This window comes from Medicago sativa, chromosome 8 (genome assembly GCF_051527215.1).
Source record: "Medicago sativa cultivar Bolivia chromosome 8, Bolivia_mono, whole genome shotgun sequence".
Taxonomy (NCBI): Eukaryota; Viridiplantae; Streptophyta; class Magnoliopsida; order Fabales; family Fabaceae; genus Medicago; species Medicago sativa.
Genome location: NC_140756.1, coordinates 90,385,192 through 90,411,460, shown reverse-complemented (window position 1 = coordinate 90,411,460; position 26,269 = coordinate 90,385,192). Strand labels below are relative to the sequence as shown.

The 26,269-nt window shown below is 32.0% G+C and overlaps 3 protein-coding genes across 3 annotated transcripts; all 3 read right to left on the bottom strand.

Moving 5' to 3' along the window:
- Positions 1-3,537: 3,537 nt before the first annotated feature.
- On the bottom strand, positions 3,538-4,149 carry LOC146903141 (histone H4). The gene has a single exon (XM_085731818.1). The coding sequence runs from the start codon at positions 4,080-4,082 to the stop codon at positions 3,771-3,773; it is 312 nt and encodes a 103-aa protein (XP_085587944.1). The 5' UTR covers positions 4,083-4,149; the 3' UTR covers positions 3,538-3,770.
- A 5,734-nt stretch (positions 4,150-9,883) lies between these two features.
- Positions 9,884-10,432, bottom strand: LOC146903140 (histone H4). The gene has a single exon (XM_085731817.1). It carries the CDS (start codon positions 10,355-10,357, stop codon positions 10,046-10,048), a length of 312 nt encoding a protein of 103 aa, XP_085587943.1. The 5' UTR covers positions 10,358-10,432; the 3' UTR covers positions 9,884-10,045.
- A 7,144-nt stretch (positions 10,433-17,576) lies between these two features.
- LOC146903139 (histone H4) lies at positions 17,577-18,109 on the bottom strand. Its single transcript, XM_085731816.1, has one exon. The coding sequence runs from the start codon at positions 18,048-18,050 to the stop codon at positions 17,739-17,741; it is 312 nt and encodes a 103-aa protein (XP_085587942.1). The 5' UTR covers positions 18,051-18,109; the 3' UTR covers positions 17,577-17,738.
- Positions 18,110-26,269: the final 8,160 nt, after the last annotated feature.

Sequence of the window (26,269 nt, the reverse complement as noted above, 5' to 3'; positions counted from 1 at the left end):
CTAACACTTGCAACACTAGTGGTTTAAACAAATTAAATGAAATTTCATCAACCAAATTTGCGTCAAAAACAAAATCAACCATCTAAGAATGTAAAGTTTGCGGGCTTATTTAAGTTTCCAATTTTACCATTTTTAGTTTATTGTATTTGATTAGGATTGCGGTTTCGATTTGGTTATCAAATTTTATTGAGGCAGCTTGTTATTTGTTACTTTTTTTGTAGTACATGTCTCTTTTCATAAACTCTCAGACCATCTCCATTGAGAGGGTCTTAACTATTTAAGACCCAGTACCTATTAGGTACCCCCAATGGGGAGAATCTTTTTCAGGATCTTATAAGACCCGAGGTCTTACTTAAGACCCCCACTTTTAATCGGGACCCGCACTCTTTTAATATTAAAAAATTGAAATATAATGATATAAAGTTATTGATAGTTGATTAGTGGGTCCCATTTAAGAACTTTGTGTGAGATCTAGGTTTGAGTGATTAAGTGCTTATTAGGTACTACTATTAAAAAATTATAAATGAGTTATGTGTACACGTGGGACCCATTTGAGAACCTAAAAATGGGTGTCTCCATTGTGGATGCTCTCATAGCAAAAATTAGAATGGAGAGATATGTAATCAAGGAGTCACTCAATTAGCAATAAAGCACCGTATTTAAATTTAAAGTTATGATACATAGACACCCTTAGGTGGCAATACACCTCTTGATACCCACACAAAAAATCTGACATGTCGCTACATGGATCCCACACAAGCACACTTTCTCTTTTCTCTCCTCTTCTCTCTTCCTAGTGCATGAGGTGTACAAGAGTGTACATGAATAAAGGATGTATATGTAACATTTTCCTTAAATTTATAGCTTATTAGCTACTACCAACTCGTATGATCAATTTGATTCTCTTGCTCACATATATTGAGGAAGAACACCGTTTTTTTAATATATATATATATATATATATATAATATTGAGAACCCTTTCTCCTCTCCAAAAAAACAAGATTTTTCTTATTCAATTAACCTTTCTATTTTTAAGAAAAATGTGCATCAGTAATTCGGAAATTGGGTCACGTGATAAGGAGATCTAACAAGCGATTGTTTCAATTTGGATTTTAACTTGAATTCTATTAAATGGTTTGTCGATGATCAGATCTCATTAAATCGGTCATTGTGTACTTAGCTCAGTTGTTTAAAAAAAACAAACTAATCTTCTTCACTAGAGTATCTATGTATTTTCAATTTGACCAATAAGGATGATTAATTACACAACCTCTCTGCATAATATTCTAAGCCTCCACGGAATTGGTTTCAACCACAACATTGGACAAACCTCTGTAGACAATAAGCTTCAAACCGTATGGAATCCCAAATAATTCTACCATAATGAAATTCTGTCCCAAATAATTACTCCCTCCGTCCCATATTAGATGACCTAGTTGACTCCAACACACGTACCAATGCATATGTTTTATCTTTGATACCTTCAATTCTTTACTAAAAAAAATTATGAAAATTTAATATTTTAAAAATATTCATCGAGACGAATCCAACAACATCTTACATGAAATTATTTATCTTTGTGAATCAGTAGAAAAATATGGTCAACAAAAAAAAACTTTACTTACTTCAAAATCCATTCACATCACAGAGAACGTATTTTCATTGGCTACTTAACTTAATGACAACATCAACTCTATAAACCAAGCATCTCTTCTATGACATATACAAGGCTAACGTTAAGGAAGGCCATAGCCATCATGAAAATGATGTGCCATTGTTTAGTAGCGTTAAAGATAAGTCGTCAAGAGCAACTATCTCCAATTTTCGGTTTTTCCTTTTGGTCCAGAATATTTACAACATCCTAATTTATCCTTGTACTTCAATTAAAGCATGCGCCGCCTTAGGGTCCAGGGAAACCTCCATGAACTCAAAAACATTTCTTACTTGAACAAATCTCAATACAACCAAGTGATTGAGCTCAAGTGGTTAATAAGTTCTACCAAATGAATAATAGTTTGGAAGAATCCGGTTTAATTCTTCAATGAAACAATTCTTAACCGGATTATACTTACCTCGAGGCCCAACTCTAACAACAACAAAAAACATATATTAATATGTAGCACAAGTGTGATGAAGATAAGCAGATTCACAAGTTTTTATAAATGAACGACCTCCCAATAGTGTAAAGAGTACTTTTCACTAGAGATTGGCTAGAAACATCCTTCCAACTAGAAGCATATTGGAGAGGAGAGGAATGGTCTTAGACACATCTGCCCCATCTCTTTTGAGGATAGAGTGTCAGAACCACTAGTTCATGAAATTTAAAATGGCCAACCAAGCATGGTTCACTTCCCCCTTGGCCCTCCACGTGCCTCAACATCTGAGTTTGAAGACTTGAGTGCAAGAATGGCTTTATAAAATGGATCATTTTGCCTCCCAATTTTTTAGAATCACATTATGGTAAACTGGTAATAGACCAGTGCAATAAGGAGACGTTTAAAGGTTATATATTTAAGTAGAGATAACAAACAATAATTAACATCTATAAAAAAATCAAAATCAAAATATATGAATAATAACAAGTAAGTTTACTTTCCCCTTGGCCCTCTATGTGCCTCAGCATCTGACCTCCCAACTTTTCAGCATTACATTGTGGAAAATATGGCAGGGGAGGAAGGTACCAATTGATCTTCCATAATACTCAATTCAATCCCATCATTATCAACAAAGTTCAACTCTGCGAATTGCACAGTGGCTGCCACACAGAAATATCTCCTAACTTGGTACTTAAGTTGAATTGGATCCTACCGACTAATCAAGATGGTCGCTTCCTAGTGGAAGCTGATCTGAATTGTGTCAAATGCCTCCAACTCCAAGGCCAAACTCACATAGATACTATTGATAATGTTAAGTTTAAATGTTGTGAAATAGTGTTGTCTTAGCTGAGTAATTCTAACTATGTAAGGTAGCTTCCATTAAAAGCTATAAAGATGTTAGCAAAGCTATGTGGTTCCAACTTTCGGGTAACCAACAGCTTCTGCTATATGTAAGAACATGATTGCAGTTAATTGAATAAAGTATATTTGAAGTCTACCTAAGTAAATAATAAGATCATATCGATCGCAACTCAAACTAGTAACACCATCCACGCACAAACTTGAGACAGTCATGATTAATCTTCCAAGTCTAAGCATCCTAGATTATCCTCCAATTCTTTCCACTATCTTGCACACTTCAAATTTAACAATTTAATTCAACTAAATTTCAAAATCAATAATCAATTGGGATAAATTTGAAAGATTTCACAACTTACTCCAGTACGGGTCTACAAAAAAAACCACCTGCTTTTTAGATGGTTACTTTCGAGTTTCGATCTAAAAAATCAATATTCAATGTAGTAATTGCATTCGAATTAGGAACCACAGTGTTAGGTTCAATTAGTTATGGATTAGACTAGTAAATCAATATTCAATTAGTTATGCGATAACACAGTGTTAGGTTCTTTCACAATAGAAGAAGAAAAAAAAGAGAGAGATAACAAAAATTCATGAAATTAATTACTGGATTGAAAATTCAAATCAACAATTAACAACTCTTAGCAAAGCAAAAACCATCGTTAATGCTGGAGCTCAAGTGCTGTTAGACAATATATATATATATATATATATATATATATATATATATATATATATATATATATATATATATATCATTGAAATTTCAAATACAATACAAGAAACCCTAATTGACATAGAAATCCCTAATTTTCTAACCGCCGAAACCGTAAAGAGTCCTTCCCTGCCTCTTGAGAGCGTAAACAACATCCATCGCAGTAACAGTCTTACGGCGAGCATGCTCTGTGTAGGTGACAGCATCACGAATCACATTCTCAAGAAAGATTTTGAGAACACCACGAGTTTCTTCATAGATTAAGCCACTGATACGTTTCACACCACCACGTCTTGCAAGACGACGAATCGCAGGCTTTGTAATTCCCTGAATGTTGTCGCGGAGAACCTTACGGTGTCGTTTTGCTCCTCCCTTTCCTAAACCCTTTCCTCCTTTGCCTCTTCCTGACATAGCTGCGAAAGTTGAGTTTTTCTCTCTTCTGAGATTGAACTGGAAATGAACGAAATTGAATTGCTATGTTAGAATTCGGAGATTTTATAGGGGACTGGAACATATTCGTAGCCGTTGGATTGGTAGCGATCCGTGTGAATGGAGAAGTTTAAAGATTGAGCGTTGGATTTAGAGTGCTTGATTTTGATTGGTGGAGAGATTGTGGGGCGGATCGATGGATTTTAGATGTTTAGTTTTTGGTAGTAAATGGTTTTTTTGTGGGAACTGTCTCTGTGAGAAAACACAAATTTTAAAGCACGTGAGAGGGAAATTGTGAAATTAACAAAGTCCCGCCAAAGATTTCATTGTGATTTAAATGAACAAAAGTTCCCACGTGAGATTCTAGCCACATTTTGGTGATTCTAGCCACGTGGGATACTACTCTCTCCCTGAACTTTTAAGAAAAAAATTAGGGAAATGTTAATTTATGCCCTCAAGGCACAAGTTATTGGAAAGTGTGTATTGAATTTAATATTTAACTTTTTAATCATTTAAATGCACAAAATTTTATAGGAAGTTTCTTCTTTTAGGTTTCTTAACATGTGCCCTAAGGGCACAAGTTAACACTATCCAAAAAATTATCCCAAAATATCAATAAAACATGTGCATTTTTTTATTATATCCGTAATCATTTATTATTAATTTTTTCAATTGTTTTATGGGAAATGTTAACTTGTGCCCTTTTGGCATAAGTTAAGAATGCAAATGTAGAAGGTTTTTCTTGAAACTTGTGAATTCAATGTCTTAAAAGTTGCAAAAGTTATACTTTCAATGTAAAATTTATTTTTAATTTCCATTTTAAGCTCCTTAACTTGTGCCCTAAGGGCACAAGTTAACATGACCCTTGTTTTATTTATCTTTTACCTGCCATCAATGTATAATAATTTTATCACATGAGATGATTTTACATTGCTAATTTTGAAGTTGTTGCAGAGGATATGTGCGGGGTAGAAAAATTATGAGAGTAAAATACTCCCTCCGGTCTTAAATATAAGCAAATTTAACTTTTTAGGTTCATTCAATTAATGATGTATGTGGTTCATATTATGGACCACATACATCATTAATTGAATGAATCTAAAAAGTCAAATTTGCTTATATTTAAGACCGGAGGGAAAAGGGAGATAAAGTGAATATGTTTAGCATATTTTTTCCAGAGCCGTTCCTTGTGGGTGTAAACAGCTCTACAAAGTTGAATCTCCCAAATTTTGTAGCCCAAATAATTTTTTTATATATATAATACATGTTAGACGAAATATATACTATTAACGCAGACAATATTATATGTTTATACAGCTGACTCAGTGGTATTAAATATGCATGTGTACTCATGATGTTGGGTTCAACTCCTAGGATTCATGTCCTGTTCTTTCAACTCCTAGGATTCATGTCCTGTTCTTTTTATAATTTTTTCCTAGGATTCATGTCCTGTTCTTTTTATACTCCCTCCGTTACGTTTTATAAGCAAATTTTGCTTCATTTGCTTGTTACAAAATATAAGCAAAAGTTGACAATTTGCTTGATATTTATTGATAATGTACCAAAAATACCCTTCATTTTTATTTTCAAAGTAGGTACAATTAATGCTAGCATATTGATATTGATACAATCAAGTAGTAATGGGAAGCTGCACAACTTCCTTTGTTATTCTTATTGTGGCACTGGCACGTTAGTCTCCTTGCATGGTATTGGCCCTCGCTTGTTTTGATAATTGTACAAGTATTAATTGCTCAATTTGTTTTTATAATTAAGCTGCTTTAATCCAACGAGCTGCAACTTTCCACGCGTTTTGGTTTTGGTTTTGTATCAATAAATAACTCAATTTATTAAATGCCATTTTTTTCCTTTTAATTTAATTCGAGGGTATTTTGGTACATTTCAGACTGAAATGAAGCATAGTTAATGTGAACAATCATTTGCCTTAATAAGTGTGAAATGACGGCTTTTGCTTATAAAACGTAACGGAGGGAGTAATTTTTTTTATTCTTTTGGACTACACCGTATTTACTACTCCCTCCGTCCCATATTACTTGACCTAGTTGACTCCGTCACGTATACCAATGCACAATTTTAAACTTAAATTTCTTTAATAATCAAGTAGAAAAAATTACGAAAATTTGATATTTGGAAATATTAATCGAGACGAATCTAACAACATCTTATATGCTATATTTTGTTTTTATATATTAGTAGAAAAATAGAGTCAAAGCATGTTACATGAATAGTGCAAATATTTTAAATAGGTCAAGTAATATGGGACGGAGGGAGTAACAATTATAAACACAATAACCTTTTTTTTCTTCTTATTTTTTTAGATTACTTCTTGCAATTTTTAGCCCATACTTATAGTACAAAATAACTCTAACAATAAACATTATAAATATTTACAAAAAACAAATTAAAACAAACATTATAAACATTTTTTCCTTTAAAAAAGTTTGTGTTTTTTTTCTTCTAAGGGTCTATCTTTATTTTGAGAGTCAGGTCTCCAATTTTATAGGAATGGTCATGATTTTGTCAAGGGTAAGAGCAGAGGAAGAGGAGGTAACAGGGGAGTTAAAGGGGTACGTCTTATGAAGGAGGGTGAGCAGTTAGGGTATTGGTGTTACCGGTTGTTAGTGAGGGACGGAGGTGATGTGTTGGGTGAGAACAGGAAGGAAGATCAATAACTAGTTTTGGAGAAAATAATATCAGTGCTATGTATTCAGGAGACTAAAATGGTGGTTGTTGATGATTTTTTATGTTCTTTCATTTAGGGCATCAATTATCATGGTTTTTCTTTTCGACCATCAGTTGGTGCCTCAGGTCGCATATTGTCGGAGTGGGATTGCTCTAAGGTGGAGTCGAGACGACTACAGGGTTTGACCATGTTCTTATCATTCGTTTTGAGAAGTGACAAAGTTTTTCTTAGCTAATGTGCATGCACCTTGCGATAATGTTGGTAAACAGATGTTATGGACAAGATTAACATTGTGTTTGGAATGAGATATTTTGTAAAGAGAGAGATGCCTACGAGAGAAAGTGAAGAGAAAGACCATAACCACCTTGTTTGGTACAAAAGAGAAATAGAGACAATAGATACTAAATCAGCGAGTCCCACCACTTTTAGCTCTCTTCGCTCAGATGCGAAGAAAGAGGGATGAAGAACCTTTTATCCTTACTTTTCCATTTTTACCCTTGTCTCTCTCTCTCTTTCTCTCTCTCTCTCTCTCTCTCTCTCTCTCTCTCTCTCTCTATGGCTTCCACTCTCATACCTTATATTTTTGTTATCCTGCATCACAACAGCTCTTCATCACTTCCATAATTATATGACCGGTTTTTCTCCTGTTAGAGGACACTATATTTATCCATCTCTTATGTCCTAATAAGAACTATTTTGTTCTCTCTGAGTGCCTTTTATAAGGAGAAGAAGAATTGAGACAGTAGTGAAAAAAATAAAGATGGGAAACAATTCAATTTGGTTGAGATTTTGTTTTAACAATTGATTTTTAATAAAAATAAAATAATATAATAATTACATGCATTTAATTTATTAAAATAAAAGATTAAGTTAATTTTGAAAAAGAAGGATGGTATAAACATCAAACAATATAAAATTGTATATTAACAAAATATATTAATTTTATGTTCAAAAAAATATATATTAATTTTTAGCACAAGGATATTTTTGTCCTTTTAAGAGTAAAACACATTTCTCTCTTTTCTATTTCTCTCATCTCTCTCTTATACCAAACAATACATCAAATCTACTATATTTTTCATTTCTTTCTCTCTTCTCTAACTTTCTCTCTAGACCAAACACACCCTAAGTGTAACGATTGGTGACCATAGGGGTTTTAATTGGTGTGTTCGTGGTGACTTTAATTCTATTAGGTCTGATGAAGAAAGAAAAGGTAGAGGGACAACCAGGGGTGAGTGCTTGTGTGTGAAAGGGGTAGCTATGGCTACCTCAAATAAAATAAAATTATTGAATGAGTAGGTATATTTCTATATATAATTATCCCTACTAATATATTTTTAACTACCCCAAGTTCGATTTTATGTGGAATAATTTTTGTCTGACTTAGGTTAGTTTCACTTCGGATTAATTGATCCCATCGCTTAAAAACTAAAGGATTAACAGTCAAAAAATTTATTATTTTTTGATTCAATCCTCTATATTGTTCTTGTTTTTTTGGTACAATTTGTTGTTGTTTTTTGGTATAATTTATTCTTGTTGCTTTAAGTGTATTTTATGAAGTACATTTTGAATAAGTAATAGTTATTGTGATTTTTTTTATTGGTTAAATTTATTATTAGTTTTAATAAAAAATTATATGTAGCCACCTCATAAAAATATTGCTATCTTCGTCGCTGGGGACAACCTCTTGCCAGGAAGACTTTGATCCTCCTCTGTGCATGAAGTTTTACATGGTATCGTAGTGATGACATGTCTATGAGTCGCCTTAATTGATTCTTAATGTCTGAAGATTGGTGTTTGGAATTGTCCAATTGGATTCAAGTTTCTCAGGTTTGAGATATGTCTGATCATTGTCCTCCTGCTATGTTATATGTGAATGAGGATAAGTGGGTTCTGAAACCTCTGCGTATGCTGAAACGTTAGACATATTTTCCTGAGTATAATCAGTTTGCTTGTGATCGGTGACGGTCTTTTCAAACTAAAGATTAGGGGTGGCTATGTACTTAAAGAGAAGTTTAAAATGATCAAAGGCAGTCGAAGGTTTGTCACCATAATCATGCTCAAAATTTGGATGGCATAGTTAAAGAGGTGAAGGATCGCATTTCTTCCCTTGCTTCTAAGGCGGAGGATGAAGTGGAAGAGTTACACGCTCTTTCAGCTAATTTGTTATCATTATCTAAGTTTAATACAAACATTATGCAAAACTATTTTACTTGTATATGTTAGACAAAGCCTACAATGGTATAGCGATTATAATCTACAATATTTTATATAAAAATAATGATGTCATTATTTTATCATATATGGATTGATATGTTGCTCTCGCTTTTTATGTGAGAACAATCTCCTTTTTTATTTTGAAGAGCATTTGAATTTCAACTTGAGTTTGCATACTTGCCCTATCCTAACCTAGCATGATGCAATTCTATATAACCATTGTACAGTTAATCGTAATCCAACTTATCCAAGTCCTATCTAAAATCAATGAGTATGCTCAAATCAACAAAACCCAGAAACCATAAACTACGTACAGCATTGTAGACAGGTTATTGACCATTTAATGGAGGCACCTTATGTTTACTCTAAGAAATAAGAATTCTTAGTTAATCAATGATGTTATTTTTTTGTAGCTTTCTTCTTTGACTAAAAAAAATGCAGCCAACTTATTGCAACTTCTTCTAAGATTGAACAGCTTTTATTTAAGAATCACGGGTCATTATGTTTCAAACAGTGGGATCGAATGGGTGTTATCTTCAAAGACTGAAAGGATCACCCATGTGCCTCAAAATCTGACTTTGATGCAAGAATGGCTTCCAAAAAAGGACAGTCTCTTTGAGCTATTTAATCAGAAATTTAATTTCAAAATCAAGAATGGATTAGAATGAAGTTCAAAAGAATTCATAGCTTCCTTACATTAAGTGTGTGCAATACTCAGAAAACAAAATTTACATTACTAATTAGTCGCAACAGACCTATGGATTGGATCAAATTTACTGGATAAGAAGTTTTACGATTAAGCAGTTTTAACTCTTGTGAGTTCTTTCGCAATAAAGGAAGAAAAAAGAAACAAATAACCAAAAAATTCATAAAAGTAATTACTAAATAGAAAATTCAAATCAACTATTAACATCTCATATAGAAGCAAAAACCATTGTTAATTCTAGAGCTCAAGTGCAATTAATATATATCAACATTAAAATTCAAACTACAAGAAACCCTAATTGACATAGAGATCCCTAATTTCCTAACCGCCAAATCCATAAAGAGTCCTTCCCTGCCTCTTGAGAGCGTAAACGACATCCATCGCAGTAACAGTCTTACGGCGAGCATGCTCTGTGTAGGTGACAGCATCACGAATCACATTCTCAAGAAAGATTTTGAGAACACCACGAGTTTCTTCATAGATTAAGCCACTGATACGCTTCACACCACCACGTCTTGCGAGACGACGAATCGCAGGCTTCGTGATTCCCTGGATGTTATCGCGAAGAACCTTACGGTGTCGTTTTGCTCCTCCCTTTCCAAGACCCTTTCCTCCTTTGCCTCTTCCTGACATGGCTGTGAATTCTTGAGTTTCTTTCTCTCTGCGTTTGAATTTTCAATGAAACTGAAATTAAACGAATATGATTGTGTTTGAGCCTTCTAGAAAATGGAGATTATAAAGGATACGGTGACGTTATTCTGGCCGTTGGATTGGTAACGATCCGCGTGAGTGGAGAACTTAAAATATGGAACGTTGGATTTAAAGTGGTTGATTTTGATTGGTGGAAATATTGGTATTGCGGATCGTGGATTTTAAAATTTGGTGTTTGGAGTAGTGATTGATTTTTGGTTGGAACTGTGTCTGTGAGAAAACACAATTTCTTAAGCACGTGAGGGGGGGAATTGTAATTTGCAACCTGGTGACACAAGCCCGCCAGCTATTTTTTGATCAAAATGCCAACTTTTTTTTTTAACCCACTTGGGTTGACCTATTGGTATTGGCTTGGGATCTGAGAGTGTGCGGTCTCAGGTTCGATTCTCTCTAGTGTCAATTTAGATGGATTAGTCTAGCTTCTTAAAAAAAAATGCCAACTTTTTATTTGATCAAAATATAAATTTCACTTCTAACAAAAAAAAAATATATTGATTATTTGATCAATATTCAATACACCTAGGCATCAAATTCAAAACTTTAGTCGTATATGTAACCAACCAAGTTAATTCATAGTTACTATATGAAAAAGAGTAAATAGGCAATTTCCCACCCGAAATTGTAAGGTTTGTCAAATATCCCCATGTAGTTAACGAAACATCAATTACCCCCCTGAAATTGCATAACGTTAATCAATTTACCCCCTCCGTCAATTTTTCTGTTAACTATTTACGGTTATGATCAATTACCCCCCTGAAATTTTACATTTATGTGCAAAATGCCCCCTGAACTTGAAAAATTAAAAAAAATTGAAAAAATATTAAAAAAAAATAAAAAAATCTGGAAAAATGAAAAATCAATAAAAAAAAATTGAAAAAAAATATTATAATATTCTGGAAAATTGAAAAATTAATAAAAATGAAATAAATCTGGAAAAATTAATAAAAATAAAAAAAATCTGAAAAAATTAATAAAAATAAAATAATCTAATAAAATGAAAAATAATGAAAAAATTCTGAAAAAAATAAAAAAGATTAAAAAATTCTGGAAAAAAATAAAATTTCTAAATTTCTAAAAAAATTAAAATTATGGAAAAATGAAATTTTCGAAATTTTAAATTTTAATGAAATTCTGGAAAATAAAAATTCTGGAAATTCTCGAAAATAAAAATTCTGGAAAATAAATTTTAATGAAATTTTAAATTTTCGAAAATAAAAACGAAATTCTGGAAAAATGAAATTTTAATGAAAAAATTTCGAAATTTTTGAAATTTTCATTAGTATTTCTCAAAAAATTTCCGGAAATTTTTGTGTATTTATAAACCGAGAATAAGGGAAAAAATATGTGTATTTATAAACCGAGCTTAGGTTTTTTATATATTTTTCGAAATTTTCATTAGTATTTTTTCCGGGAATTTTTGTGTATTTATAAACCGGGAACTTTTTGTGTATTTATAAACCGAGAATAAGGGAAAAAATACACTGAAAAAACATAAGCTCGACATATATACTAATCAAAATTTTGGAATTTCGAAAAATACATTTTTTCCAGAATTTCGAAATTTCGACATATATACTAATCAGAATATTTTTTATTTTCCAGAATTTTTTCATTATTTTTCATTTTATTAGATTATTTTATTTTTTTAATCATTTTTTATTTTTATTAATTTTTTCAAAATTTTTAAATATTTTCAGATTTTTTTTAATTTTTCCAGAATTTTTAAATTTTTTCAGATTTTTTTTATTTTTATTAATTTTTCCAGATTTTTTTAATTTTTTCTGTTTTTTTTCATTTTTATTAATTTTTCAATTTTCCAGAATTTTTTAATTTTTTTTTAATATTTTTCCAGAATTTTTTCAATTTTTTTTAATTTTTCAAGTTGAGGGGGCATTTTGCACATAAATATAAAATTTCAGGGGGGGTAATTGATCATAACCGTAAACAGTTAACAGAAAAATTGACGTAGGGGGTAAATTGATTAACGTGATGCAATTTCGGGGGGTAATTGATGTTTCGTTAACTACAGGGGGTATTTGACAAACCTTGCAATTTCGGGGGGAAATTGCCTATTTACTCATATGAAAAATGTTATGTTGACAACTTTTTGATTGTCTAACACCATATAAATATATTGTATAAGTATTATTTAATTTTTTTAATTATTTGTTTCTTTCTTTCTCTTAGTCACATTAATAGTTATAAATGATGTATTTTTTATGCTGTTATCAGATAGTTGCTAATTTGTTATAGTTAGCTTAGCTCAGTTGGTATGGACAATACATAATATATGCAAGATTCAGGGTTCAAATCTTGGCCACCACCAAAAAAAAAATTGCTGATTTTGAAATGTTCGGATAATATTTCTCATAATGATATATGCAAAATAAGATAAATCGAGACATGATTTATTGAAGTTCTCCATTACCACCTTTGCTTTAGCTCAACTATAAATCTATAATTGTGTCATGGTTTAACTCACTCATCCACATAATGGGTAAATTGGGAAGAAATACATGTTATGATTTCATAGACACATACTATTCTGAATTGCCAAAGGACAATGCTCGAAAGACCATGCAACACAAGCCCCACACAATAGAACGACCCAAAGAAGAAACCTAACAGAGGCATGATCCAGCAATAATCATGAAACGGTTAAAAGCTCAAGATCCTCCCAATACATGTACCGCCTTTGACCATCGTTAGCTGTCAAAGAGTTATTGGTTAGAAACTCTTCCAATCATAACATCTCTCCAACGACTCTAATGCCTTAAAATCACACTGCTCCGCGCCACTTGGCTCATGATGCACCGAGAGTCATTTGTAGATATTAATTAATAACATGTTACCTTGTGAATGCAAGGGAGAAGAAATCATGAAATTAATCAGTATTTTTATTATCTTTTCTCTATTCCTCTTTAATGTTTTGGAGCTTGATCTTTGCTCAAGAAGCACCATTTCACTGTTAAAATCTGTCTGTTATTCAAACTGCGTTGTTTAGATGAACACAAAAGAGCATTTTCATTTTGTAAAATTGCCTCTATCTGTTTTATCATGCAACTATTTGTACTTTATAATTTATATTTCACGTCTTTGTCCGACCTGTAACTTTATATATTTCTTAGGCCTTCACAATGGGACATTTTGTAATCCTATACAAATTATTTTGACAGTGCTTCTAATTGACTAAAAAGTTGCTTAATCATAAGCATAATAATGTTAAATGTTATGAACATTATTGTTTGCTTCTATGGCAAAATGTACTCCTCCAATAGCTCAATAGAAAACTATCAACCACGTACGAAGAACCTAATGCTATCAATTACTCTGACAAAGTACAGTGATTCTAGTAGTCGGTGTTCAAATTTTCCTATTCTCTGGCTCACCATATAAGGTTTTTCTAGACCAATCTCATTATATCCTATGAAGCAAAATTCAATTTACAGAAACAGACAGACAAATCATCATGGAGTATAGTTAGCGTGAATTACACAAGAACTAAATAATACGAAAAAATTGATTTATAGTATGATGTCATGTGTTTACTTTACCACTATTTTGTGGAATTGTAAGCATGCATAATTAGAATTGTCATGGGGTGTCTATATCAACTTATTTTCTCCTTCTCTATGAAAAACCTCATCAATTAGTCTTTTATTACACCGTCACTGGTTGAAAATAGTCTCTATTAAGAAATTCATTTTGTAGTTCTTGGTGATTCTTCCTTTTTTTTCAAATTGAATTCTTAAATGCCCCTCTCTCCATCCCTTGCCAAATTAACATATCCTAAATCAATGTGATCAGAGAGCAATAATCAATATGATCAGATGGAAATAAAATGATGTACACACTCCAGGGCTATTTTGAGAGCGCCAAACTCTCCAAAAACACAGACTTCTATCACATTCACACCCCTCTATTTTCCTATTTGCAACATTCTTTTAGTTAGCTACGCATATTAGTCTCCCTCTTCACTCTCATTCGTCCTATTCCTTTTTACATACTAATAAATGGTCTCTTATCACACACCCAGCCAATGTTGGTCTATAAACTTTAAACTTATCCAGGTTTCCACAGGTTTAAACATTTATGAGTTTATGACAAAAGATCCTCGATTTATACTATTAGATTTCATTTATCAGTCATCTAAAATATTATGATATACTCCTATCAAGCTTACAGCTAATCTGAACATTTATTCTGCTGGGGACGAGCTTGTTTATCTTTTGCTAACAATTTTTTTTGAGTTCCAATAAATATGCAATTTTGGGTTGCTTATTTTGTTAGAAACAAAATCATAAAAAAAATGATAACTTGCAAGCAAAGCAACATACAAGATACAACACCTACAACTCCCAAAATACGAACAAAAGTATATAAGTTGATCAGTACAAAAGTATACAAAATCATAAAAATAAAAAAAAAATAAAAAAAAAAATGCTAACTTGCAAGCAAAGTAACTTAAACCATTGACTTGTTTGCAGATCTGCAAGGTGGTAACTTTGCTTCCCACTTTTCATCAACAACCTAATCTTCGAGGACGGGTAATAGACTAAGCAAATCACATGATCAGTATATAAATGTTTTAAAAATCGTATTGAACTGTCCAGTTCAACCAGTTGAATTAGGAATCAGCAAATTAATCGACTATTTAGATTTTAATTACATAACAGTCTTGATGAATCAGATTGAACCAGGCAATGTTTTACAAATCAGTCTGATAATCAACTCAATAAGAGTATTGGGTCACCGATCCGTTGGTCTTCACTCCATTGTTAATATAGAAGCAAACAATTTTATAAGCTTACCTCAATTAAACCGTAAAAAATAATGAAAATAAATACAATGATGGAAGTGCTGTTATTTCTCTAAGCCGTGTATAGTAAATAACTAAGAGTCAAGGTCTAATGTTGTCTATTTTCAAGTACATTAATAAGCAGTAGCACCATCTTTATCAAGATGGACCCTCTCAACCTACATATTTTTCCATGGGTTCTCATGGGTTCTCTTCCGTAAGATTAAGAATTGATACAAAAGTACAATGTTAGCTTTCAGGTCTATGTCTGAAATTCCAATATTATCGGCTAATATTAACAGAACAACACTACTTCGACCCTTTTCTTTCTGAGATGTTAGCATTCTTTTGTGTTACCTTTTTCTTTGTTCTATGCAATATTTAGTTTTAATTTGTTCTATCACTCCCCCACATGCAAATAACTCAAGTTTTAAGAAAATTCTTTTTCTTTTTGAAATTTATTTTCACCTTATGGAGTATCTGCTATACACCTCACAACGAAGCCAAGTTCTAATCTTGTCATGTTATCACCATTTGCAGCGCATGGTCACTTGCCTAATGCCATCGCATACATTCTATCAGAGTAGTTCCATTTTGATAGTGTCATTTTACATTCTGTTATAGACTATCTGTTATCAAGTAATAGTAGGACTCAGCCACTTGGCATCATTTGACACGTATAAAACAACATTTGAGTTAGCTGATGAGCCAACAACATTCCTACTCCAAATATATTCTTTCATGAATCTGTGACAGCAATATAGGATTAATTAACTGGAGCAGAAGTACTAACAATTTTCCAAAGTCTCGTGACAAAGAGGAAAGCCAAATTCTATAAGTACTGCAATGGAGCAAGTGTTGTTTGGCTTTCGCTGTTGCCTGTTGCTACAATCCTAGCACCAGGATTTAAAACGAAAATGGTTGTACACCTCCCTGCATTATGGATTGATTGGGACTGTAGTGTCTGTACAAGGAAGTTTTTGATGGTAAAGAAATTTCCACTACATATTTTAACAGTTCAACAGAGGTTCAAGCATCAATCTAACCTAGCAGCGGAGTGCAGACTAAATGGCTTTGCCACAATTGTTCAAGAAACATCACACACAGGTTCAAACCTTGAACGAGACTTAGACCAGTATTCCTGGTGCCGACATAACAAGGGATCTTATTTCACTATTTAAAATTGTATCTTCTTCAAACTGCATTTTTAAGAACATAGGAGCTTTTTCTTTAGGAAAAATTGCCTCTGCCTCTGGTATCATAAAAATTGCAATCACATGTACTTTATATCAGGTCTTTACCTGACCCATAACTCAATGTTCTTTTAGACCTTCGCAGTATGATATTTTGTCCCCCAGCAACCATTTTTTATACAGCAATGATTCTTGTTGTTATTGGCTAATATGTTGCTTATGTCATTACAGTGTTAAAAGTTAGGAACAGTCATTGTTTGCATCCATGAAAATTGTATTTACTACAATAGCTCCACAGAAAACTACATAACAACATATGAAGAATTTCTGTGCTATCAATTCTCTTATCCTACCTTATGCAATGTATAATTTCAACACCTAGCATAAAACAACAGGTAGTATAAGCTGAAACACTCTTTTTGGTAAACCTATATGATAAGAATTTTGATTAATAGAACCCTTTCACATGAGTTACACTCTTATATGAGAGCAAAATAAATGAATGAATCGGAGCAAACCCACATTTTGGTTAAGTTAGTTATGTGATTATGCAATCTTGAATATTCTTTAGCAAAATAAAAAAGAAATAAGAATGATATTCTTGAAGAGTACAAAGGGAAGCATAGTCTACTATAAGAAATAAGAATCCATTTGTTCCGATTTGTTTCTAATAGAAATGATGTTATTTTTTTGTAGCTTTCTTCTTTGACTAAAAAAAGTGCAGCCAACTTATTACAACTTCTTCTAAGATGAAATTAGGACTTCAAGTGGGATAGCTTTTATTTACGAATCACGGATCCGTATATTTCAAACAGTGGGATCGAATGGGTGTAATCTTCAGAGACTGAAAGGATCACCATGTCCCTCAAAATCTGACTTTGATGCAAGAATGGCTTACAAAAAAGGACAGTCTCTTTGAGCTATTTGATCAGAAATTTAATTTCAATATCAAGAATTGGTTCGAATGAATTTCAAAAGATTTCATAGCTTCCTTACATTAAGTGTGTGCAATACTAAGAAAGCAAAATTTACACTACTATCGAATTCCAATTAATCAGATATTAGATGCAAGAAGTTTTCACGATTAAGCGGTCTTAACTAAGAGTTCTTTCGCAATAAAAGAAGAAAAAAGAAACAAATAACCAAATAATTCATAAAAGTGATTACTAGATTGAAAATTCGAATCAACGATTAACATATCATAGAGAAGCAAAAACCATTGTAAACTCTAGAGCTCAATTGATATTAATATATATCAACATTGAAATTCAAACTACAAGAAACCCTAATTGACATAGAAATCCCTAATTTTCTAACCACCGAATCCGTAAAGAGTCCTTCCCTGCCTCTTGAGAGCGTAAACAACATCCATCGCAGTAACAGTTTTACGGCGAGCATGTTCAGTGTATGTGACAGCATCACGAATCACATTCTCAAGAAAGATTTTGAGAACACCACGAGTTTCTTCATAGATTAAGCCACTGATACGCTTCACACCACCACGTCTTGCGAGACGACGAATTGCAGGCTTTGTAATTCCCTGGATGTTATCGCGAAGAACCTTACGGTGTCGTTTTGCTCCTCCCTTTCCTAAACCCTTTCCTCCTTTGCCTCTTCCTGACATCGCTGTGAAATTTTTGCGTTTCTCTCTCTGCGATTGAAATTTCGTTGAAAAGAAAATGAGATTGTGTATTAAAGCTGAGAGAATTGGGAGATTATATAGGATAAGTAATGTATTTGTGACCGTTGGATTGCTAGCGATCCGTGTGAGTTGGGAATTTGAAAGATAGAGCGTTGGATTTAAAGTGGTTGATTTTGATTGGTGGAAAGATTAAATTGCGGATCGATGGGTTTGAGAAAACACAAAATTTTAAGTGCGGAGAAGGGGGGAATTGTGGCTTGTGAAATGAAGAGGCCCGCCAACGATTTCGTAGTGATTAAAAAATTGTTCCCACGTGACCTTGGTGAATTGAATTGAATTGAATTTTTGGCTATATAGGTTTTCACTTTCTCTAAATTCTCTATCACTTTTTTATTGAATTTTTGGCTATCTAGGTTTTCAATTTCTCTAAATTCTCTATCACTTTTTTTTTGTTCAAGTCATTTATCACTTTTCTATTGGCTTAAATGCACTTTTCACCCCCTATGTTTTAAATAGTTGCGATTTTGCCCCCTATAAAAAAAATGGATATTTTGACCCCTTATGTTTTGGTCCTCTTTTGATTTGCTGATTTTGACCAGTCAACGCCCATGTGTCAAGTCACTTAACTGAGGTGGCATACATGTTTGTAATTATTATTTAAAAAATAAAAGAAAATTATTTTCACAATTAAAAAAATAAAAAAAGGATGGAATATACAGAGACATATCACACCTCCGCCACTGTATCCCTTTCACCACAGAATCTCCTTCATCTTCTTCAGCTCAGCATCGACTTTCACACACAAACTCACCCAACAATGTCACTCTCAAATCCTCTCAAATGGGTTTTCCCGAAACTCTTTCCTCACCACCAGGCTCATCTCTGCATACGCCACATTTGGAGAGTTCACCATGTCAAAGTTCGTCTTTGACTCTGTTCAGACCAACAACGTTTATCTTTGGAACTCCCTCATTTGGGTATGTTAAAAATCATCAATTTGATCAAGCCATTGGATTGTTTCGCGAAATGGGTAGTTGTTTGTTGCCTGATTTACACTCTTGCTACTATTTCCAAAGTTTCTGGTGAGCTTGAGGACTTGGTTTTAGGGAAAATGATTCATGGGAAGAGTGTGAGGATTGGGTTTGTGTCGGATATTGTTGTTGGTAATTCTGTGATGTCAATGTACTGTAAATGTGGTGAGTTTGGTGATGCTATCAAGGTGTTTGATGAAATGCCTCATAGGAATGTTGGTTCGTTTAACGTTATAATTTCTGGACGTGCTGCCTTGGGAAGTTTTGATAATTTTTGGACGTGCTGCCTTGGGAAGTTTTGATTCTAGTTTAGATGGTGGTTTGTGGAATTTTTTCGAAAGATGCAATGTGAAGGTTATAGCGTTGATGCTTTCACCGTTGCGAGTCTTTTGCCTGTGTGTTGTGATAGTGTTGATGATGCTTTCTGTAACACCCCGTTTTCCCAACAAGAAAATTTCTTATGTAAAATCAGAGTTCAACAACTTTAAACGGAATGCTACACTTCTTGAAAATTCTTAAACTGAATAAATAACAATTTATTCTTCAAAATCATTAAACATAAGTAATTCAAAACTTCGCAGCGGAATTAGTTCATTCAACATAAAAGGTCTTTGGCACGCAGACCTTATTATAAAAGTCTCATAAATCATAGTCATCAGTGTTCATCAAAGCTTCATAAAATAATACGCAAAGGAATAGAAAACAGTTCATAAATCCCATCCCGTTACGTATCAGAGCACCTAAAGACACTGTGAGAGATAGCCACCCACGACTGCAGCTAACCTTGATTACCTGCAAGTTTCCCATACGAAGAGCAACATTTCCAAGCAGAGGGGTGAGATTTCTCAAACATTAATATTAAACATATAAATCATGTAAAGTACATTCAACAACTTAAACATCTTATAATTCATTAATCATATCTAATAACTTAAACTTTCTTAACTAGTGTCATTATTCTTCCTACATTAGTCATATACTTCATCAATAACCTCAATTATTAATCATAAAACATCATCACATGTCATCAAACAATAGTCACAAACACATTATCATAATCATATAACATCTTATCATAAATCACATAACATCTAACATTAATAATAATCATAATCATAAGCATCAACATCTAACATCAATAATAATCATAAGCATCAACATCTAACATCAATAATATTCATGAGCAAAACACAGTATTTATCGAAAACATCTTCATAATCAAGTTCATAATCAACTTCATAAACAAACATCATCATTAAATCATAATCATCGAATCACAATCACACTTCATAATCAAACCTCACTTAACTCGACAATGCGACTCAACTCGACTATGCAACTCTTAACATCTCAAATCATCTTAGCATCTTGACAACTTAACAACTTGACACTCGACAACTTCACATCTTAAATCATCTTAAAAACCTTTTGATATGCAAATGCATTTGGTACCAATACATAGCATCAAGCTCCCAACCAACTTATATGAGCGTAAATAGGCTCTTCAGGGCATCAAGCCCCCAACATAGTGAGCAAAAGCTCCAGGGCATCAAGCCTTCACCCATCGTGTGAATGACTAAGCATTCCAGGCATCAAGCCCCCAACCAACGTATATGAGTATGCAATGGACTCAACTTTCTACAACTTAGACAACTTCATAAACATCTCTCATAATTCCATTAATGTGGACAACCTCTTAGATATTTACGACTTAGACCGACTTATACATCTTCACTAAGATTCAGAAGCAACAAACAGCAACAATTGCAGCATATAACAGTGCTTGAATATCATATCATCAATAAGAAATGAATCATATCAACTTAACATCATAGAACATCATAATATTATGTATCATACAATACTCACATAATGTATTCCAACATATCAACAACAATAACCACATATACATTAATCAATTACATTCATATCAAAGTCCAAAACATTCTTCAAAAGCAAATCAAGTTTGATCAATTAGACATAAGCCAAATACTCATAAAACACCTCAACTAAATCCCTAATACTTAAGTTGAAGTTGGGAAACCAACCATAAGTTTTTGGACTAACTTGGGATTAGTTATGTTAAGTTTTCTTAAAGTTTTATGAGGACCCACTTGGACTATTTTCTTCATAACTCAAAATCTACACATAATTTTATAGTCACTCCAAATCCATTAGAAAGCTAACTCAATTCTCTACAACTTTCATGTTTACACCAAAAGCTAATTCAACACGGAAACGGGTGAAAGAGACACAAGAACATAAAAATCGAAGTTCTGACAGCACGCAACGAAAGCACAACAAGCAGTCACCCATGAGGGGCTGCCTTGCTGCGCTCAAGCGTGGAAAGCTGCGCCTAGGCGTGGGAAGGCAGTAGCCAGTGACCTGCGCAGCAACTCTGTGCAGTCTTGGTATTTCCCGGTTTTACCGTTTCGTCCGTAAAAACCTAACCGTTACCCCGATTCCAATTCCGTTTTCGCCTACGCGTTCTATTCGACAAATCCTTTCATATTTTACTGAAAAATCATATTTTTAAATCTCCAAAACAGCTTATCCTAGAATCACTTATTTCTCAAAAACACTTAAAATCACATTTTCTCAGAATCTCAACTTTTCATCCATTCTCATGTTTCTAACCATCAAACTACGTCTAATAACATTCCTGTAGGATATCTAAGGTCTGTTCATGATTCTCTCATCAATTCTACGGTTCTTTAACATCTAATCATCAAAATCGCTCATAAACCCTAATCCTCTTAATCTCACAAACTCTCCCCAACTTGTTAGATGTAATCTAATGATTTAACATCTTAATATTAATGCAAGATAGTCTCACCCTCACCTTAATATGCAGAAATCGCAGCTTCTTCTCTCCTAGGTTCTTCTCTTATCTTTTCTCCTCTTTTTCTCCAAGACTGAACGTACGTTGTAAACTATTCTCTCAACCTAGCTTACTCTATTTATATCCTTTCTATTCTTTCTAAATCTATTTTGGGCCCAACAACTTATTCTTCTTACTATTCTAACCCCCAATTCTACTTACACTAATAATTCTCATATTCTAATAAATAATAGAATAATGTCACGTAATAAAATACTAACACCTCATATAAATAATTAAATCACATAAATAAATTCTAACTTAATAAAAATATATAAATAAAAGGAGGGCGTTACACTTTCACTGTTATCTTGTGAAGAATGGCCTGGATTTGAAAATGGGTTCAAATGTTCATATGGGTTCTTCTTTGATCGATATGTATTCAAGGAGATGTGAATGGAGAATGGGAGGATTTGGGGGTTTTTTTAAACCCTAATCTGCTACTGTTGGAGATGCTACCGTTGGAGAAGAAGGAAAGAGAGAAGAAGAAGAAGGAAAGAGTGTCACGTGATGTCTTTATATTTTCCATCCTTTTTTTATTTTTTTTTAATTGCGAAAATAATTTTCTTTTATTTTTTAAATAATAATTACACACATGTATGCCACTTCAGTTAAGTGACTTGACACATGGGCGTTGACTGGTCAAAATCAGCAAATCAAAAGAGGACCAAAACATAAGGGGTCAAAATATCCATTTTTTTTTATAGGGGGTCAAAATCGCAACTATTTGAAACATAGAGGGCTAAAAGTGCATTTAAGCCCTTTTCTATTCAAGTACTCTCGTATTCCTTCCCTAAACCCAAATTAGTGGGTCCTAATTATACAATTATCTCATTATCTCATAGTCATAAAATTGACGGTTTTTTTTAGCAATGTCCCTTTACCATTTTTCTTTGTCTTAAAATAATTGTTTTTTTAGCATTTTTTTTGTCTCAAAATAATTGTCATTTTAGAATATCAATTTAACATTTTTATTAATATTATACTTTTATTTATTGCATTTCATCCAACTTAACTACTCCACTAACTATCATTAATAAAGGCATTTTAATAAATTGTATTAATTTTATAATTAAAATCAACACGATTAATTATTTTCTTAATTATTGTGCATAAACCTTAAACGACTAATATTGTAATACGAAAAGAGTATTTTATCATACCCCCCTTCCTAAATATAAGATAATATTCTCTCTTTTTTAGAGATAAGAGAATATTCTTTTTTCAAATTCATTAAATAAATCATGTATGTAGTTTATATTACAGTTTAGATACATTTATTATTCAACAATACATTTATATTATAGTCGAGATACATTTATATTGTAGGACCAGGAAAGTATTAAATATTATGTTAAATATGTTTTTGGTCCTTATAAATATGTCAACTTTCCGTTTTAGTCCCTCTAAAAAAATTCTTCAACTTTTAATCCCTCAAAAATTTTCATCTTCACTTTTGGTCCCTCTTGTGAAGTAAAATCATATGTAGAATTCATATTTTTGAATAATCTTTTGCCAAAAAAATTCATAATATTATAGAATCTCTCCATAAAAAAAATTAGATTTATTTAACAAAACATGAATTTAATATGAATTTTTATATTTTTTACGGTTAAAAATTCATATTTAATTTATGATTTGTTAAAAAATTCTAATTTTTTATGGATTTTTTTTTACAATATTCTACACATTTCTGCACAATTTCATTAAAAAAATACAAAAATTAACTTAAAAATAGGGACCAAGAGTAGTGATTGAAAATTTTATAGGGACTAAAAGTTGAAGGAAAATATTAGAGGGATTAAAACGAAAAAATTGGTATATTTATAGGGATAAAAAAATTGGATCCAGTGCTTTGCGAGGGTGTGCACCTGCACATCCTGAACTTTGAAAATTTGCACCAATAATCCTATATTTTTGCATTCTGACCACCCTGATTTTTTTTTTTTTTTGCACATTAGACTCAAAGATTTCCATTTAAACCCTAAATATTTCTCACCTCAATTATTATGATTTAATATTGTTTGCTTTACTTATTGTGATTCAATATTGTTTGCTTTACTTTTATAACCTCACACTTTTTTTTTTTGTTGAAGAAATCAAAATGATATATTGAAACAGAGAGCCAACTTCCAGGTACAAGGTGTACCACAGAAAGCGCTCACAAATTATAACCTCACACTTTTATGTCAAACTTTTCCTTATTTATGTGAGTAATAACTGTCTGTTGTTTTTTTCCTTCAAAAAAAAAAACTGTCTGTTGTTTTTTTGTAATGTTTTCTTCTTCTTCTTCTTCTTCTTCTTATTATTATTATTATTATTATTATTATTATTATTATTATTATTATTATTATTATTATTATTATTAGTTTTATTATAAAGACCAAAATGTAGAAGCTGTGAATCGAACCCAAACCATATAAATTGAATTAAAGAAGTTTAATTACCATTTGATATCTCACACACACACACGTGTGTGTGTATATATATGTGTGTGTGTGTGTGTGTATATATATATATATATATATATATATATATATATATATATATATATTATATTATATTATTTCGCAAAAAAATCTGCACCCTCTGATCCAGGGTGCTGGATCCACCACCGACCTCTCGTTGTACCTCCGCTTGCTGCACATTAACTTGTGGCTTTGGTTGTGCATGATGCTCAAACTCTCTGCCTGTGCAGTAGTTTTTTTTTTTTTTTTTGAATAAACCTGTGCAGTAGTTGGAAACCTTTGAAAAATTATGACTTTAAGTATTGTCTAGAGTAACTCGATTTCAACTTTTAAACATTTTTAAAAAATACTCCCTCCGTCCTATATTATAACAAAAAAGAAAAATCACACTTATTAAGAAAACTAAAACATAATAGTTTGTAACATAGTTTATTGTTTTATTCTTGAAATTAGTTTTATAGGAAGATGTAAAAACAATTTTCATTGGTTGTTGTTTATAGGGAAAATGAAAGGGAGAACAAATTGAATGCAGTTTGCATTTATTTTTTCTTTGGAAAAGACGATTTTTTGAAATAACATAATTAAATATGATAAAAGTTGGTGTTTTTTGCTTATAATTTGTGACAAATAAAATGAGTTTTTTTTACTTATAATTTAGGACGGAGAGAGTATATATTTACAGAAAATTGTAAAACATTAAATACAGTTTCTTTCTTAAAAAAATTAAATACACTTTCTTTCTTAAAAAAAATCAAATACACTCGTTGACCTTTGTAATTTTTTATTTTTTTTAAAAACTTCGCAAAAACAACATTTTTTTTAAGAAGCAAGAAAAACATTCAAAAACAAACATTAAATTAAGGATAAATCCTTAAGACAAAAAAATTAAAGAAAAGAAAGAAAAGAGAAAGAGATGAGAAAGAAGTATTGTTATTTTGTCAAAGGACAAATATGCCCTTATTTAAAATAAACATTCAATTTCTAAATTTCATTTCCAATTGAAAACTAATTTACTTTCTTACTGCTTTTTTTTAGAGGAGGGTTTCTTACTAATATTTAGTTAAATAACCAAATAACTAAATTAAACTAATTATTTATTTATTTGGTTTAATTGCAGTTTTGGTCCTCCTATTTTTATCATTTTACAAAATTGGTCCCCTTATTTTAAAAATCGACAGTTTTGGTCCCTCCATCATAATTTTGAACTAAAAAAATGTATTGTGATAAATTTTAAATGTCGTAGAATATGATATGAAAATGAAAAAAGATCAACATCGATGAAATTGTAAGAAAATTCCCTTGAAAATTTCATTTAAAACATATCATATCACAATATTTTAGACAAAATTGGGTCAAAAAAAATATTTTAGACAAAATATTTGATAGAGGGACTAAAATTCTCGAATTTAAAATAAGGGGACTAATTTCGCAAAATGATGAAAATATGGGATCAAAACTGCAATTAATTTTGTTAAAGGGGTTGTTTTATTTAATTTCTTTATAAATAATACTAATTTATTCGGTTCCCCAATTTTGCACAAATCAATGGATAATATTTCAACTCTCACGCTCGCAAACCACGACCAAATTTATTCAATTGATTATTGTTTTTTGAGAGGATTCAATTGATAAGTAAATTGTTACCACCACCCACAAAACTAAATGCAGAAATTATTTGGGTTTTGTTTGATTACATATTACAGAAGCAAAACAAGATATGCGATTTACCGATAACCTCGACACAAAACCAACATCACCGCTCTGAATTTTAATTTCATCATTGGACAGAGTAAAACAAACAGAGAAGCAAGCAAGGAAGGA